Source organism: Piliocolobus tephrosceles, chromosome 15, assembly GCF_002776525.5.
Source record: "Piliocolobus tephrosceles isolate RC106 chromosome 15, ASM277652v3, whole genome shotgun sequence".
Classification (NCBI taxonomy): Eukaryota; Metazoa; Chordata; class Mammalia; order Primates; family Cercopithecidae; genus Piliocolobus; species Piliocolobus tephrosceles.
The window spans coordinates 20,892,986-20,911,118 of record NC_045448.1 but is presented as its reverse complement, the minus strand read 5'-3'; the positions used below and the strand labels follow the sequence as shown (position 1 = coordinate 20,911,118).

The 18,133-nt window shown below is 35.5% G+C and overlaps 1 protein-coding gene across 9 annotated transcripts in view; it reads left to right on the top strand.

The window, feature by feature from the left end:
* Positions 1 to 18,133, top strand: part of NCOA1 (nuclear receptor coactivator 1) — a 276,873-nt gene that overhangs the window by 154,079 nt on the left and 104,661 nt on the right. For 5 of the 9 annotated variants that reach the window (XM_023230097.1, XM_026454739.1, XM_023230092.1 and 2 more), the window contains 2 exons: positions 7,292 to 7,397; positions 14,377 to 14,543. In XM_023230097.1, coding sequence (XP_023085865.1) covers positions 7,309 to 7,397; positions 14,377 to 14,543 — 256 coding nt within the window. In that variant the 5' untranslated portion in view covers positions 7,292 to 7,308. Of the gene's footprint in view, positions 1 to 7,291; positions 7,398 to 14,376; positions 14,544 to 18,133 lie in introns of those variants that run through there. The other 4 variants (XM_023230095.1, XM_023230098.1, XM_023230096.1 and 1 more) reach the window with 1 other exon arrangement.

Genomic DNA, 18,133 nt, shown 5'->3' with positions numbered 1-18,133 from the left:
TGTATGTCTTAAATATACACAGTAAAATTTAGTTTTTAAAAAATAGGCAAAGGAACTGAATAGACACGTCTCCAAATAAGACATACAAATGACCAAAGAGTGCAAGAAAAGATGCTTCCTGTCATTAGCGATTAGGGAAATAGAAATCAAAACCATAATGAGATACCATTTCACACTCTCTAGGATGGCTGTAATTTTTTTAAAGGCAGGAAATAACTCTATTTGGCGAGGTTGTGGAAGACTGGAACCCCTGTACATTACTGGTGGGACTTTCAAATGGTGTAGTTACTATGGAAAACTGGTTTTGACAATTCCTCAAAAAGTTAAAAGAATTACTGTATAACCCAACAGTTCTACTCCTAGTTAAATACTCAAGAATTAAAAATATGGCCACATAAAAACTTGTACATAAATGTTCACAGCAACATTATTGATAATATTCAAAAATGAAAACTACCTAAATATCCATCCACTGGTGAATGGATAAACAAAATATGGCATCTCCAAACAATGGAATGTTATTCAGTTATTAAAAAGGCAGTGAAAATCCTAAAGTCCCTATCCTTCCTTATCACATGAGAAAGATTTTGGTTGTCATTGAAATGAAAAGCTAAAATGTAAACTTGTTTCAAAGACCCTTATATGTCTTAGGACTCCAGTTTGAGAAACATTTTTTTATGGAAATTACCTAGTTTAGATCTTTATTTATCATGTTTTTCCTGTGAGATGCCCTTCATACAACTATTAACTTGGAGATATTTAGCTCTCAAAGTATCCTTCTCACTACATATAAATGCTTCTTTGTGCTAATTACCTGCTAAACATGTTAAAATATATTGTTAGAAACGTTTATTAACTAATTGGCAGGGACTTTTTAAAATTATGCAGTTCTCAGCTAAATCCAAGAAATGAATGACAGATTTCTTGTGTAGAAATTTAAATTCAACTGAATTATAAGGCACTGTTCTATTTCTTTAGCCTTCACCTGTTTGGTTTAGTCTGGTACGTTTGAGCAGAGATAGATGTAGTTTCTAGTTCCTAAAACTACTCTCTAGAGATTGCATAAGATTGGGTATAATTTAGCAACTCTTTTTAAATCAACAAGGGTACTTTTACTTAGAAACCGTACCTCTTTTTAAGCAGCGATATGTAAATTGGTGTCCTGAAACCAGCATTTATTTTCTTAATGATCCTTATTTAAGTACCCTAACTGCCAAATATAAAGCCATTCCTCCGGGCACGGTGGCTCAAGCCTGTAATCCCAGCACTTTGGGAGGCCGAGGCAGATGGATCACGAGGTCGGGAGATCGAGACCATCCTGGCTAACATGGTGAAACCCCGTCTCTACTAAAAAAAAATACAAAAAACTAGCCGGGCAAGGTGGCGGGCGCCTGTAGTCCCAGCTACTCGGGAGGCTGAAGCAGGAGAATGGCGTAAAATCCGGGAGGCGGAGCTTGCAGTGAGCTGAGACCGGCCACTGCACTCCAGCCTGGGGGAAACCCCAACCCCCCTCTAAAAAAAAAAAAAAAAAAAAAAAGCCGTTCCACATAAATACAACATAATAGTTTTTCCTCTTCAGAAGTTTTACATTGCCCTGTTTATTGTGTTTTGTAAACAGGAAGCAGTTAATACCAAAATCATACTATCAGCAAATTGTGGGTGACTGTCTCATAGCTCTTCAGCTTTTAGCTCTTATTTCAGTAGGCCAGCCTGTCTGGCTGCTGTTGAGTTGTTTGTCGTTTGTTCTCCCTAGCCCCAGAATCTCAGATATAGCAGTTGTGAATCTCCAGCTAGCCGTCTAAGGGTAGCACCGTATGGGAATCTTGCTTTAGATCCAGATATATTTATTACTCAAAATTATTCAGTATGTGAGGTTGTATTATTCAGATCATATAACTGCAGCATGGCTTCGGTCTGTAGTACTGTGAAATATCACAGGTTGTTTTACTTTTTTTTTTTAACAAAATAGTAGATACTTACTTTTTCAAAATTAGAATACTCCCTAATTTCTAGACCAAGAAGGCAGTTTGCTGTTTTTTTCCCCATTGAAAGTAAGACAATAAGGATTTCAAGAAAGTTCATGTTTTTCTATTATAAGAAATAACTTCAAAGATTTTTTAAAAATTTCAGAAAACATTTAACCATACAAACTTAAATATCTTTGTTTTAGAAATCTTAAATGTTGTATTAGTAAGATAGGTTAATTGTTTTTAATTCATCACCTATTTATTTAGTTTCTCTATCCTTTAGGTATTATGTTAGATATTGGATATACAATAAAAAGATGTAGTAACTGGCTTTGAGTTCACAATCCTGAAAGGGAGACAAAAGAATTGTAAGTTATAGCGCATTATAATAAAAAACATAGGCCCAGGATTATTTTGAGAACAAGTAGAATTTCAGATGGATAAATTCTTAGATGGACATAACCTAATTTCATTGGAGGCTGAAAAGATGAGCAGCTAAGGAAACAAAAAATGGTACCTGAACATGAAGTAAGCATCAGCTAACTCTTTTCTTTTGAATTGGGCAAATTCTAAAGTCATGTCTTTCAACTTCCTTGTTTAGCATTTTCTTCTCTCTTTTGTTTCTACTTTTGTAGAAAAGTTTAGAATTGATGCTTCATTATTAAAAATTTATTGCATTATTTCATTTTTAGATTACTAAATTTTAAAATGCATTTAATTTATATGAAATTAAATGACTTCTTTACTTCTGTGATCTTTGGTTAATCTTATTTATGCTTCTGTGAATCTCCACAGGGAAACAAGGTGTATATTTTGTTTGTTCCAGTAATACAACGAGCCAATTATTTTTATTTTGTGTTTGAGTTTTAGAATGGATGGTAGCAAAACCATGTTGGTCTTCTGACTTTGTTTTGTGGTAGTTGTTGCAAGTCTGGTATATTTGCCTTGCATTGGGGTTGTTCACCTTAAATTGTAAATTTTGCAAAGGCTAACTAGGCTTCTATATTTTCCTTATTGTGTGTTCCTTCCTCTCCAGTCTTAAAATTGTTTTTTAAGACATTAATCTGTAATGCAGTTCATCTCATTTATCATTAACAGAAATCTGAAATTTAAAAGTATATCATTTTTATACATGTTTAATTTGAGGTGACAATGGGCTATCCAAATGAAAACATCCAGTTAACAAGTAGACATTCAGATACCAGATTACTAAGATGAGAAAGATTGTACTTATTCTTCATAGAGGAAATCTTAGAATAAAAGTCAAATCCTGTCATCCTTCTGTTGTTAATCCTCCAATAACTGCCTTAGTCACTGGGACTTAGTCCTTACAATGACTTTTAAGACCTTACATGGTATAGCCTCCCATTATCTCTCTGACCTCATCACTTACTCCCACATCCCCCGGTTCTAGCCATGTTCACCTCATTCATGTTTCTCAAAAAGCAGTTATGCTCTTGCTTTAAGGTCCATCTACCTCCCCTTGCCAGAATCACTCTTCCTCCATTTATCATTCTCTTGACTCTCTCCCTTACCCCTTTCTTACCTTTGCTCATATCTCTCACTTTTTCAGTGAATCCTTTCCTAATTGCCTTACTTGCTTCCCTTCCACTTCCACATACCTAAGCCTCTGTTTTTGCTTTATTTTTCTCCATAGCTCTTATCACCTTCTAATATACTGTAAAATTTACTTTTTAATTTCATGTGTTGTTGTCTCCCTCACAATAGAATGAAACTCAGTGAGGACAGTTATTTTGTAAATTTTATTCACTGCTGTATCTCTAGTACCTAGAACAGAGGTTGGCATATGGTAAGAGCTCAGTAAATATTTGCGGCTAATTTAAGTTGGTCTGCTCCCACATTGAGATCAATTTAAAGTTTTTTGGCTAATATTTACCTTTTTGTCTAATATTTACCTTTGCTGAGAACATGAGATATTATTACCAAGGATTTTATTTTTGAAGTCTTTTCTTGAGGTTGAAACTAAAGTTAACATATCTAATCTATATACTTGTATATACAGATGATATATATAACATAATTTATTTATATGTAGATTATGTAGTAATATATAATACATAATACACGGCATATATAATCTATGAACACTTGATTGGACCATCATTTAGTAACTCATTCACCAGATCCTATAATAGACTCACACAATAGGTGAAAGCTGATGCAAACTTTGTATATTATGTTTAGGAGGTTGGATGTTGTCCTATGGGCATTGAGGATTTAGTGAAGGGTTTTAAGTAAGAGATTGACATGATTAGACGTACACTTGGTAGACTACTCTGGTGGGTCTGCAGAAGATAAACTTAAGGAGGACAAGGCTAGAAACAGGGAGAAGCTATTTGGGAAACTATTTTAGTAATCCAGCAAAAGAGTTAAATGAGAACCTGAATTGAAATTTTGGTAAAGGAAAATATGAAGAAAGGATGCATTTTGGAAATATTTAAGAAGTAAAGGCCGGGCGCGGTGGCTCACGCCTGTAATCCCAGCACTTTAGGAGGCCGAGGCGAGTGGATCACTAGGTCAGGAAATCTAGACCATCCTGGCTAACTTGATGAAAACCCATCTCTACTAAAAATTAGCCAGGTATGGTGGCGGGCACCTGTAGCCCCAGCTACTTGGGAGGCTGGGGCAGGAGAATGGCGTGAACCTGGGAGGCGGAGCTTTCAGCGAGGTGAGATCGGGCCACTGCTCCCAGCCTGGGCGACAGAGAGAGACTCAGTCTAAAAAAAAAAAAAAAAAACAAAAGAAGAAGTAAAAACTGGCAAACCTTGGTGTTTGCTTGCATGCAGGATATGAGAGAAAAGGCTAGAATGACTGCAGTGTACCAACTGAGACGAGAAATATATATGAGAAGGAAATAGGTTTATAGATAGACTTTACCCAAGGACAGGCAGGTAGTGTTTAATCCAGGACTTAAATAAGGTTTTTCTGGCCCCAAAGCTCATGCTGGTTTTGTTTTGTTTTGTTTTTGCTTTTATTATTTTTAACTGACGTGTAATAGAACGTATTTATGGGGTACAGTGTGATACTTTGATACATGTGTACAATGTGTGTGATCAAATCAAAGTAATTAGCATGTTCATCACGTCAATCATTTTTCATTTCTTCGTATTGGGAACATTCAAAATCTACTCATTTTGCTATTTGAAAATAAGTTGTTGTTAATTATAGTTACCTACAATGCTATGGAACACTAGAACTAAATCCTCATATTTAGCTGTACTTTTGGATCTGTTAAACAACCTCTGGCTATCCTCTCCTCCCCACATCCTTCCCAGCCTCTAGTAACCACTATTCTGCTGTCTACTTCTATGAGATTAACTTCTTTAGTTTACACTTGAGTGAGACTATGCAGTATTTGTCCTGTGGCTGGCTTATTTCACCTAGCCTAATGCCCTCCAAGTTTGTCCATGTTGCCATGAATGAAAAGATTTGATTCTTTTTTGTGGCTGTATGGTATTTCATTGTGTATATATACCACATTTTCTTTATCCGTATATCTGCTGATGGACACTTAGGTTGATTTCATATCTTGGCTTATTGTGAATACTGCCACATAAATATTGGAGTGCACATATCTCTTCAACATACTGATTTCATTTCCTTTGGACATACACGTATTTGTAGGATTGCCATATCAGATACATAGTAGTTCTATTTTTAGTTTTTTGAAGAACCTCCATGCTCTTTTCCAAATGGCTACGCTAATTTGCATTGCCACTAAAAATGTATAAGAGTTCCCTTTTCTCTTCGTTCCTTCCCAGCACAGAAGCCCATCCTTTTAACTACCGTGTTTCAGTAGGCAAATCTAGTTGATTCCTTATCAGGGAAATGAGACCTTGAAAATGACATTTAAGCAGGGATGCTTTTGCTGCTGTTTATAGGACAGATTAGAAGTGAGAATGACTAGAATTGAGAAGCAAGATTAAAGGATCTTTCATTAATCTACAATTAGGTATTTGGCTCCACATGAGGATTTTAACCATATCTGGGAATGAAGAAGGAGGAGACAATCTTGTTAAGGAAAAATTAGCAGGATTTGAATGCCAGTTAGAATTGAGTAAAAGAGAAAGAAAAATAGAAAATTGTAAAATTGTGATCCTAAGAGTTGGAAATTTTAATAGATAGCACTTCTAATATGGAGAAATTGAAAATGTGCCTTTTTGGTTACGTGAAATAAGAAGTTCATGTTTAAAATTTTAGGGATTATTTGTACACCAAAAAATACGACAGTTACTGGTCTTCAGAAAAGGGCTAGAAGCAGAGTCAGTTTTAAGACTACAGGAAAGGGTTTACTCAGAAATACCAATTAAAGCCACGTGAGAGACTCTCAACATTCTTTATAATAAAGTTTCTCAGTATGGCTGCTAACATACAGTACTGTGTTTAATAATTTAGAATTTAAGGAAAAGCTAAAGATTCTCCCATTTAACAAGAATTTTCTTTCCTTTTATAAGGGTAGATGGAGTAAAAGAGAATGGTGTAAGTGTGTTGTTTGGCACTAATAAAACCCAAAAGGTAGTGATGATTTTAAGACCAAGGATAGGACTCTGAGTTTCATTAGGGATTATGTGGAGAATAATGGTTGATGAGGGACAGATAAGCAGGGATCTTTAAGTGCAGTCACTAACTGGTGCAACATGTGAGAGACCTGGCTGGCGTGCTAGGGGGAATGACTTTGTGTTCTCTGGGATCTATACCAAGATCCTAACATAGACTAAACATTTGATCTTTGTTGCCTGACTACATAAACAAAAGGTTAGGAGTATAGAACTCAAAGCGTAAAGTACAATTCAAACTCTAAATCTAGTTTATCGCTTTAACTTAATTATATATATATTATTTATCTTCCTATCAATATAAAATCCCAAACCTTATGAGTAAAAGTTATTCTAAATTATGTTGAAAGCAGGTTCTAAATAATAAATGCAAAGAATAATTTCTCTGACTCCAGTTCAACATTCGGCTTTTACATTTACACATGAAAATGATTTTTTTCTCTTTGGAAAAAAAAGTCTCAGTGTCTGTTTAATTATTCTAACCATGTTTTCATCCTAATTGGTTGTAACAATTTCACAAAGGATTATTAATTTTATTTTGCAGATGTAGAAAAGAAAGCATAGAAACACTATCTGATGACCTCTGTACTTTTATATAGATCCTGATGGTTTTATGATGGCTGTAATTATCTATTCATTGAGATAGCACAGTGTTTAGAAATTTTCTAACAGAGGGGAGCTTCCCTACTTTTATTTGGTTGGAAAGGTCGTAAGGGTAGATTTCTTACTGTTGTCCTTCCTGTTTAGGTGTGAAGTTTTTCAACATGAGTGGCCTCGGGGACAGTTCATCCGACCCTGCTAACCCAGACTCACATAAGAGGAAAGGATCGCCATGTGACACACTGGCATCAAGGTAGGAACACTCCTCTTAGTCTATTTTTGGCAGAGCTGCTTTATTACTTTCACTGCCACTTCAGAGCTTTTGTTTAATCTACTCCAAGTTCAGTGACTTTCTTTGAGTCTTTCATACTCACCATGTTGTCTTCCTTCCCCCAGGGTCTTTGCACATGCTTCTCCCTCAATCCAGCTTGCTTCCTCTTGATTTCCTTTAGTTAACACCTACTCATCCTTGAGATGTTAGCTTAGTCATTACATCCTTAAAGAGAGCCTTCTCTTCCTTCCACAACTGTTAGATCAAGTTCCTCCTTTCATGTAACTGTCTCAGATGTTTTTATAGCCATCATCCATAATTGCAGATTTTTACTAGTGTGATTATTTCATGAATTTCTGGCTTCCCCGCTAGACTCTAAGCTGCCACTTGGTAAAGGACCTTGTCTGTTCTTGCTCATCATTGTATCTGTAGTTCCTGACACAGTGTGTGGCTTATATATAGTAAGAACACAATAAAGATTTGTCAAATGAATAAATAAATCTATTATATACCTTTAATTGCTGTCTTAGAACATTATGGCATTAATGGAACTAAGAAATATCAGAATTTTAAAAAATGATTATTGTGTAGTTAAATATTTGGTTATAAGAAATATGACCACCTTAAACAGGCTGAAAGAAACCTAATGCTAAGGAGACCCTCACAAATGCCAGATAGAGAAGAAACTTCAAATGCCAGATAGATTTAAATATGCATAGTTATATTCAGTCCTATTAACTTTTGATTAGTATTGCGTTACATGAATATACCACGTTTGAAAAAGATGTTTTTATGCAAATACATTCCCTAGCTGCTTATTTAATACTAGATTAAAAGAGTAGCTAACTTCCTACCTGAGAGCAGCTTCCTACATTGAGTGGAAATTTTATTCCACTCATCTTCTAGGATTTAGAGGAAAGTTTTTCAAACTCCACACTATTGACATTTTGCATCAGATAATTTTTTATTGTAGGGGAGCTGTCCTGTATTTTGTAGGGTGTTTAGCATTATCCCTGCTTCTACACACCAAATGTCAATAGCATCTTAGTTGTGACAACCAAAAATGTCTCCAAACATTGCCAAATGTCCCCTGGGGCCAGGGGAAGCAAAATCACCTGTAGTTGATAATCACTGATCTAGAGAATAAAGCTACAGAAGACTCTTCTGTCCTTGGATTACATGCTGCTTTCTCATGGGAGGAAAAAGGGAGGATTTTAACAGGAGAATGCCAGGGCTCCAGGCTCAAGAAAGAAAAGTGACCATTTATCTTACTCAGCTCAGAGAGCTATCAGAGAGAGACAATAACCTGAGTATTCATAATCACAAGTAAGTGTCCAGATGCTGGGAGGAATGTTGAGATCAAGCTACAATCTAGAAGTATGTTGTCAAAAATTAATGCTCTTGTTTTTATCTGTATATAAAGTCAGTCCTTAAAGGAAAAGTTAAGAATAGGTAACTATCTTTTACATTTAATTTTTTGTTTGGGGAAAGTTTTAAAATATATAAAATAATATAGACTAAGAAACTATATCCAACACAATGTAATTGATAATATTTCACATTATTATTTTGTTAGTATTTTATCATATTTGCATAATCCTGTTTAAAAGTAATACAATATTGATTTGTCTGCAGTATTTTAATCTATTTTTAATAATCATGTGTGTATTTTATATATATACACACACAGGTATCTGAGCAATATAGAATATTAAATTTACACAATTTATATGATACTGTATATATTTTCTATAGTATACTTTTTCAGCATGGATTTTGAGGTTTGAATATGCATAGATATATTCAGTCCTGTTCACTTTTGATTAGTATTGCATTACATGAATATACCACGTTTGAAAAATATTATTTTTCTACAAATATATTCCCTAGAAATAAACAGCCCTGTTATAAATTTTCGATGTTACAGCCAGCCCTGCAGCAAACATCCTCACATGTATCTCCTATTTTATACATAAGAGTTTCTTTGGTCAGGCACAGTGGTTCACTCCTGTAATCTCAGCACTTTGGAAGGCCAAGGAAGGTGGATCACCTGAGGTCAGGAGTTTGAGACCAGCCTGGCCAACAAGGTGAAAACCCATCTCTACTAAAAAAAAAAAAAAAAAAAAAAATTAGCCAAGTATGGTGGCAGGCACCTGTAATCCCAGCTATTCAGAAGGCTGAGGCAGGAGAATCGCTTGAACATGGGAGGTGGAGGTTGCAGTAAACCGATATAGTGCTACTGCACTCCGGCCTGGGCAGCGAGCAAAACTCCAGCTCAAAAAAAAAGAGTTTCTTTAGTATCTGTATAAATTTGTATGTTCACTAGGTAAGTACCACATTGTTTTTTAAATAACAGGCATTGAGAATTCCTTTTTTCCCACATTCTTACTAACAATGTTCTCTTCTCATTTTAGTACTTTGCCAATCTAATGGGTGTGGGGTTATAGTTTTAAGGGCATTTCCATGATAATTAGATAAACTGATCATCTTTTTTTGGTCTTTTACTCATTTATATTTTCCTCCTTTGTGAATTTCTTGGTTGGTTGTATCTTTTGCCCATGTTCCTGCTGGGTTGTTTGTTCTTTTCTTTTTTATTTCTAAGACTTATTTTAAATTTTCTGGTTACTAACCCTTTCTTGCTTATAATTGATGCAAGTATCTTCTCCCAACCTGTTGGTTAACATTATTTATGGTGTCTCTTGACATATAGAGCCATAGGTTTTCTTTCATGTGTCGAGCTTTTTAGGGCCTTGTTTAATAATTTTTCTTCTACTCTAAGGTTTTAAATATATTTTTGTAATGTTTTCTTCTAATACACGTTTAAGGTTTTAATTAATCTGAAATTTATTTTTGTGCATGGTGTAATGTAGGGACCTAATTTTATTTATTGTTTTTCCCAGTTATAAGTAATGACACTACCCTTGACTGTTTTTGTTCTGTTATCTTTATTATAAATCAAGTTCCTATATATATATAGGGATCTGGTTCTGAGCTTTTTTATAATTGCCTTGATATGTGATGGAACAAGTCGTTCTTGGTTTTTCTTCAAATCCATCCATTGTGCTGAATCTTCTTACGTGTTCTAATGGTTTATCTGTAGATGCTCTGATGTTTTTGTGTATATAATATCATTACAAATATAAAAGTTTTGTATCTTCTCTTCTTTAGATATCTTAAAGATAATTATCTTCACATTTGCTTTAAAAATATTTGAAAGTACCATCTCCTTGAGGTTTGTAACTGAAATATGGGCTTCAGTTTTAACAAAACGATGTATTTGATATGGTAAACTAAAACTTTATAATTTTGAAACTGAGTTTATGTATGAATACCACCTTGTAATGTTTCTGTCTCCCCAAACAGAAGTGAATTCATTAATCATAAAGAGCATCTGTTAGACATCAGGGTATTGCCAGCATTGTGTACAGATCCTTGAATAGGAGAGTTTCTCAGCAATTGTCTGGTGGGGTGAGATATCTCGTATCTCCCTCCTGTTACCTCTTCTCCATTCATTCATTCTTCTAGGAGAATGAGGATTAAAACGTTAATCTCAAAATTATAGGTAGCTGTGTTTGTGCTTGTTGAGCATTTCCAATTCAACTCAAGTACATATTAAGTGCCTGCTCTTCAGCCAGCACCATTTGCATGATATTTTAAGGATACAAGTGAAATGTGAGACGTTTCTGTCTTTAGGGAGCTTACAAATCTGGTCATGGCACTCATTCTGCTTTTTAAATTTCTGGGTTCCCCGTGTCCCTGAAAATAAATAATCATAATCAAAACGATGGTAATAGATAACATTTACTGAACTAAAAGTATATGCCAGGAACTCTGCCAAGCATTTTACATGTATTCTCTTTTTTATACAAAACCCTGGGAAGTAATGTCATTATCCTAGTTTTACAGATAAGAAAATCGAAGCTTGGAAAAGTTAACTTTCCACTAAGTGACTTTCTCGGGGTTGGATGGCTAGTAAATGACAGGAAGTTTGGGCCTGTGCTTTTTTTTTTTTTTTTTTTTGGTTAAGGCACAGGATCTCATTGTATTGCCCAGGCTGGAGTGGAGCAGCACAATCATAGCTCACTGCAGCCTCCAACTCCTGGGGTCAAGCAATCCTCCCGCCTCAGCCTCCCAATTAGCACATACCATCATGCCTGGCTAATTTTTGTTTATTTATTTATTTTGAGACAGGGGCTTGTTGTGTTACCCAGGCTAGTCTTGAACTCCTAGCCTCAAGCAATCCTCCTGTGTCTGTCTCCCAAAGTTCTGGGATTACAGGTGTGAGCTGCTGTACCCAGCTGAACCTGTGCTTAATTTTAAGCAGTATACCATGCTTTTTATCATGGCATGCAAGATCCCTGTGATCTGATCTGGACCACATCTTTTGCCCTTTGTTTCTTATCTATAGTTTAGCTATACTGAACTACTTATAGATTCTTTAACTTGGTATTTTCAGTCTTACTTTATACCTTTGAAAAAGCTGGTTTTTTCTTTCAGGGAGCCAGCCTCTTCTTACCACTAAGTTCATGCATCTTGTTCTCTAGGTCTAGGTGTACTTCTGTAATATTCTAGTCTTGCTGCATAGTATTGTAATGGCCTGTTTTCTTTGTTTTCCAACTAATTGGGAGCTGCATCTAATTTATTCTTGGATCCTCCAGACACAGTACATGATTATCTGGCATATAATAAGTATAGGAGTATTTGTTGAGTTAGCTAGTTTGTTGAAGGAAAAACGGTACACACATGAGATATTAACTCAGAATAGCATTAACTAGGAGGTCTGCAATATACATGGTAATAAAAAGGATTCGTAAAGAGAGAAATATAGTTGACCCAGAGTAATAAAGGAAGACTTCTTTTCCATTAAGGTAGAATTTTATTTTGCCATCTCCAGTTTTGGCTTTGAACATATCTGCTCTCATTTTATCTCCTTGCTTATTGGTTACTTCATTTCATGGTGATTTTTTGTTGTCTCAATCTCTAGTCATTTTATAGACACCTTGCCAGTTCATTACTTTTAGCTTCTTGCTTTCTCTATCCCCTCTCTGTCTGCGTGTCCTGCCTGTTCTATCACTTTTTTCTTTTTCTCTATACTGTCTTCAAGTTCTTTGGTTTTACACAAAACTTACCATCAAAAACATATTTGAGAGTTCCACCAAGAGAGTCCAGTTTACTGTAAATGTTGAAATTTAGATCCATGGATTTAAATAGATCATAACTTTAGACTGAATTTACTAAATAAACCTTATATCAATTAGTTTCTCTAAGGTAAAAGTAGATGTCTTCAAACACTGTCAGGTTGCAGAGCTGAGGTTCTCTAAAACCTTGTATGTATCAAAATGTATGTTACTCATTTTATTCATGCCTTGGTGTGTAATTTGTCAAAATATCTTGCTCCATTTTCTTGTTGTGGGAGTTATAAGATATAATTTTAATAACTACAATTGGGAAAATTCCTCAATAATGAAAGACTTAAAAGATGAAAGACAGAAATGTAATGGTTACAGTTTTAAAATTTGGTTTTGTTTTGGCATTTGTAATATTTTGTTTTGTGTAGGTAAATACATTTGATTAGTTGAGTCTTTTCAACTTACTATATTATTTTGTGCTGTTGTTTTTATAGTCTTTAATATTATTAAGAAAGGTAAATGGGGCTGGGCTTGGTAGCTCACACCTGTAATCCCAACACTTTGAGAGGCTGAGATGGGCGGATCACGAGGTCAAAAGATCGAGACCATCCTGGCCAACATGGTGAAACCCCAGCTCTACTAAAATACAAAAATTAGCTAGGCATGGTGGCATGTGCCTGTAGTTCCAGCTACTCAGGAGGCTAAGGCAGAAGAATCGCTTGAACCTGGGAGGCAGAGGTTGCAGTGAGCCGAGACTGTACTGCAGCCTGGCAACAGAGTGAGATTCCGTCTCAAAAAAAAAAAAAAGTAAATAGTATCTTAATTGTTGCCAATTATGAGCTTTATAGCAACTGATCTTCCCCTCTTCTCTCCTCTTTTTTCTATTACTTTTATATCTAGCCAAATGATTTTGATTGCTGCTTATAAAACAAAGAGCTACTTGTGACCGGTTCTCCTATTATATTGGTTTGATAATAACAAAATTTCAAAGTCATACTTAACTGTCTTTATATGTGTTACAAAACAAGTTACCTGATGACTTGGCTAAATAAACCAGGGCTAAAGACTGAAAGGCAAAACCGAATCATAGTCATTGAGTACATTTGGTATACTTTTTTAAAAAGGTGCTACCTGTATGCACTGTTATTCCTTGTTCTCATTATTTTGCTTTAAGATAAATTGTTTGACTTTGTTTATTGCATTTATAGGAACTTACAAATAGTTTTTTTTCTACCTTTTTAGGATACAGCTGTATACAGAATACATTGTTCACTGTACCTTCGTCTCTATTATTATCCTTCTTATTTTGCTTTTCAATGGATACTTTTTTGATGAGGATCAACTAATGGTTTAATCATAAGAATTAAAAGTTTATCAGAGTTATCGGATTTCTAATTGTAACTTTTGAATTCTAGTATCGTCTTGCCTGCTTAATTTATACTAGTTATTTGAAAATTGAGATTTTTCTATTTCAAGGAGTTATTCATAATATAAAGTAGTTCCAAATGCAACTGGTGTATTTATTGTATGTTTGCTTTTAATATCTAGTAATTGTTAGTTATTTGAAAATATTCAAGGTGTATATATGATTGGGGAGATATATCTGTTATTGCAGTCAATTTACTTTATATATTTTAGCCAGAATTATTTTCTAAACTTTGGTATTTGGTAGTGTCCATTTTTTAGATGTGAATTTATATCACTTTCTAAATCTGGTTTTATATTTTCAACAAAAATAAAGATCTCACTAAATGTGTAAGCATAGATACTTGATCAGAGAAGGAAATATGGTGATACAAATGTACACTAACTGGATTTTCTTTGTGTGACAGCACTGAAAAGAGGCGCAGGGAGCAAGAAAATAAATATTTAGAAGAACTAGCTGAGTTACTGTCTGCCAACATTAGTGACATTGACAGCTTGAGTGTAAAACCAGACAAATGCAAGATTTTGAAGAAAACAGTCGATCAGATACAGCTAATGAAGAGAATGGAACAAGGTAAAAAACAAACAAAAAACCCATGGCCATGTGCTTTGTTATTAAGAAATTTATAATATGTCATTTTACTTTATTATTATTATTATTATTTTTATTTTTATTTATTTATTTTTTTTGAGACAGAGTCCCACTCTGTTGCCCGGGCTGAAGTGCAGTGGCACGATCTCAGCTCACTGCAAGCTCTGCCTGCCAGGTTCACGCTGTTCTCCTACCTAAGCTTCCCAAGTAGCTGGGACTACAGGCACCTGCTACTACACCTGGCTAATTTTTTTTGTACTTTTTTAGTAGAGATGGGGTTTCACTGTGTTGGCCAGGATGGTCTCGATCTCCTGACCTCGTGATCCACCCACCTCGGCCTCCCAAAGTGCTGGGATTACAGGCGTGCACCACCATGCCTGGCCTACTTTTTTTATTAAGAAATTACATTGAACATTATATATAAATGTCTTTGTTAAAATGCTGTTTATTTTAGAAAGAGAACCTGAGAATCTTCTTGTTATAACAAAGTGTCTTATTAAGTTAACTCAAAAGCTGGTTGCTTTAGATTATGGGACTCAGTATCATAGGGGATTGAGTCAGAAGACACAAGTTGTGGAGTTGGACCTGAGGCCCTGGCATAGAGTTCTTTAGGACAGTAACTCCATGAAGGGAAAAATCTCTCCAGCTTTATGAGGAAGTTTGTCTCTACTTGGGCTCTTCTTTCAAAAATCCCTGATTTTTAAAACTTTATTTTATTTTATTTATTTATTTATTTATTTTGAGATGGAGCCTCACTCTGTAGCCCAGGCTGGAGTGCAGTGGTGTGATCTCGGCTCACTGCAACCTCTGCCTCCTGGGTTCAAATAGTTCTCCTGCCTCAGCCTCCCGAGCAGCTGGGATTACAAGTGCATGCCGCTATGCCCAGCTAATTTTTGTATTTTTAGTAGAGACGGGTTTTCACCATGTTGGCCCGGCTAGTGTATTTTTAAGGTCCATATTTTTACTACATGTATTTACTGGGAACCCCATACCATCAAACCTCTTTGGTTGCCTACCAGAAACAAAGGCAAATCACTTTGAAGAAAAAATCCTACAAGCTGGCCCCATGGGAGTGCCACAGAACAAGTGCTTCTGAGGGTGATTTTACACTGCAAAGTTACTTAACATATGAGGAAATAATCTAGAGTAACAACACAAATAATAAACAGAAGGACTGACCCCAAAGAACTTCAGATTATTAACATTAAAGTTTTATAATTTTAAGATTTTAGAAACTGGAAAACGGATAGTCTAGTGACAACTAATTTAGCAACAGGAGAAACCATACTGTAAAACTGCAGAGGGGAGCACTAGCAAGAGGCCTGGCTGACACTAACAGCCTGGCTCCTGCTCCCTAAATTGGGGGTGGCAGGATTCCTCTGGGTAAACTGAGCAGTCGGAAGGTGAAGTCATGTGGGGACGATCCTCAAATGAAAAAATTCATTCCTTATCTTGCCCCAACTCCTCACAAAACTGCATGTTAACTGTTTAATGTGAACAAAAAACCAGGTATTGGAGGAAAGCCTGTAATATAAAAGAGAGTGAACCAAGCAAACAAACAGAAAAAAGGGAACTCAGAGGAAGCAGAAACAATGCAGGGAGCTGAAGAAAACTTAAAAAGATACCAGTCCCTCGGAGACATGAGGGAAGGTATTTCATCAAAAAATGAGAATAAGTCCTATAAAATGAAACATTCAAAAGAAGAAAACACTTTTGGAACTTAAAAACAGGATAGCTGGTAAAAATTTACCTGTTTCCACTCTTTGCCTCCTCACACTCTCTGCCCTGACCAGTTGCAGGCACACCCTGTCCCTGCTATTTACACTTGCTCTTCCCTCTGTCTGGAATGCTCTGTCTAGATATCCACATGCTTTATTCACCCTTTTCATGTCTTTGCTCAAATATGTCTTCTGAGTAAAGTTGTTCCTAACTAAACTATTAGAAATATTTTAAAAACCAGAAAACAAAATCTATGCATCTTTTTACACCTTCCTTGTTTTCCCCACTTTTACATCTGACATATGACATATTTCATATATTATTTGCCTGCCCCCACTAGAGTTCCACGAGGGCAAGGATATTTGTTTGTTCATGACTGTATCCTCAGTACCTAAAACAGCACTTGGATAGATAGTAGGCTTTCAATGCATGTTTGTTAAATGAATGGATGAAGGGGTGAGAATTGAAGAAATCTCTTAAATAATAAGCAATGGAAAATGAGAGAAAAAATAAGAAACTTACAGGATTAGTTCAGGAAGTCTAACATATGATTAATCCCAGAAAAAAAAGAGAATAGAACAAATAGAAGGGAAGAAATGATAAGAGAAATAATGCAAAAATAATGTTCTCAGAACTAGAAGAATATTAGTTTCCGGATTGAAAGCCCTCATGTAGTGCCCAGCACAGCTGTTGAAAAAGAAAGATAAAGTAACTTATACCGTGCACAATTTAGTAACATTTCAGAACACCAGGGAGAAAAACAAGAGAGAAGAAAAAACAGGTCTCATACATACTTTCAGAATAGGTTCAGATTTCTAAATAACAACATTGAAAACTAAAATTCTAGACCCAGAATTCTGTGTTCACCCAATTGAAGTTATGAGTGCCAAATAGACATGTTCAGACCTTCAGAGTCTCAAAGGTATTACCTCCAGTTGCACCTGTTTCAGAAATCTCTATCCAATCCAAGATAGTAAAGGTAGAAAGAAGGGCATAGGATCTTAACCCAGGGAAACCATGGAATCTTAACACAAAGAAAGGTAAAAGGAGACCCAGGATTACAGTTGTGCAGCAACCTAGAAAATAGCCAGTCCTAGTTGCAGCAGGTGGATAGGGGACTCTGGGGAACATTTCCATAGGAAAAAAGGAACGCATAAGAGTATCTGCTAACTGACTGAATCTAGGTGAATTTTTCAGCTTTGGAGGGGAGTTTAGGGTTGAATTAAACTATACATAACATCTGAAACAATAAATATAAGAAAAGAAGTGTAGATTATAACCACACCTTGGCTCCCTTATAAAGTATGTTTATATGACCATAGTAACATATATATTAAATGTTGGTTACTCAAAAAATTGTTAAAACTATACTGAAAGTAAGAGAGGAGGGGTAATTTGTGTAGCAGGTTGGTGTAAATAACTTAAATTCTTCACCTTTCATGATAGCATGTCAATAGATTATGTCTAACGTGGACAAAATCAGGTTGTAGCAAATTAGCATGTTACTAAGAAGTATGAAGCATATTAATTAGGATATAGGCTAGGCTAGTATAACAACACACCCAAAATACCATGGTTTTAAAAAGATGGTCTAGGAAGTTGTCAGGGATTGACTCCTTCCATCTTTTTTGCTCTGCCATTCCTAGGGTATTGCCATTATCCGTGTTAGACATGGCCCCCTTGTCCATGTCCAGCTAACAAGAAGGAGAAAGAAAAAAACTAGAAGACATGCTTCTTTTCCATTACAGATAAGACCCAGAAATTGCATGTCAGTAATGTTCACGTTCCCTTAGACCAGAAACTAGTCACGTAGCCATTCCTACCTTAGGTTTTCCCTAAAATGTTAGATGTTT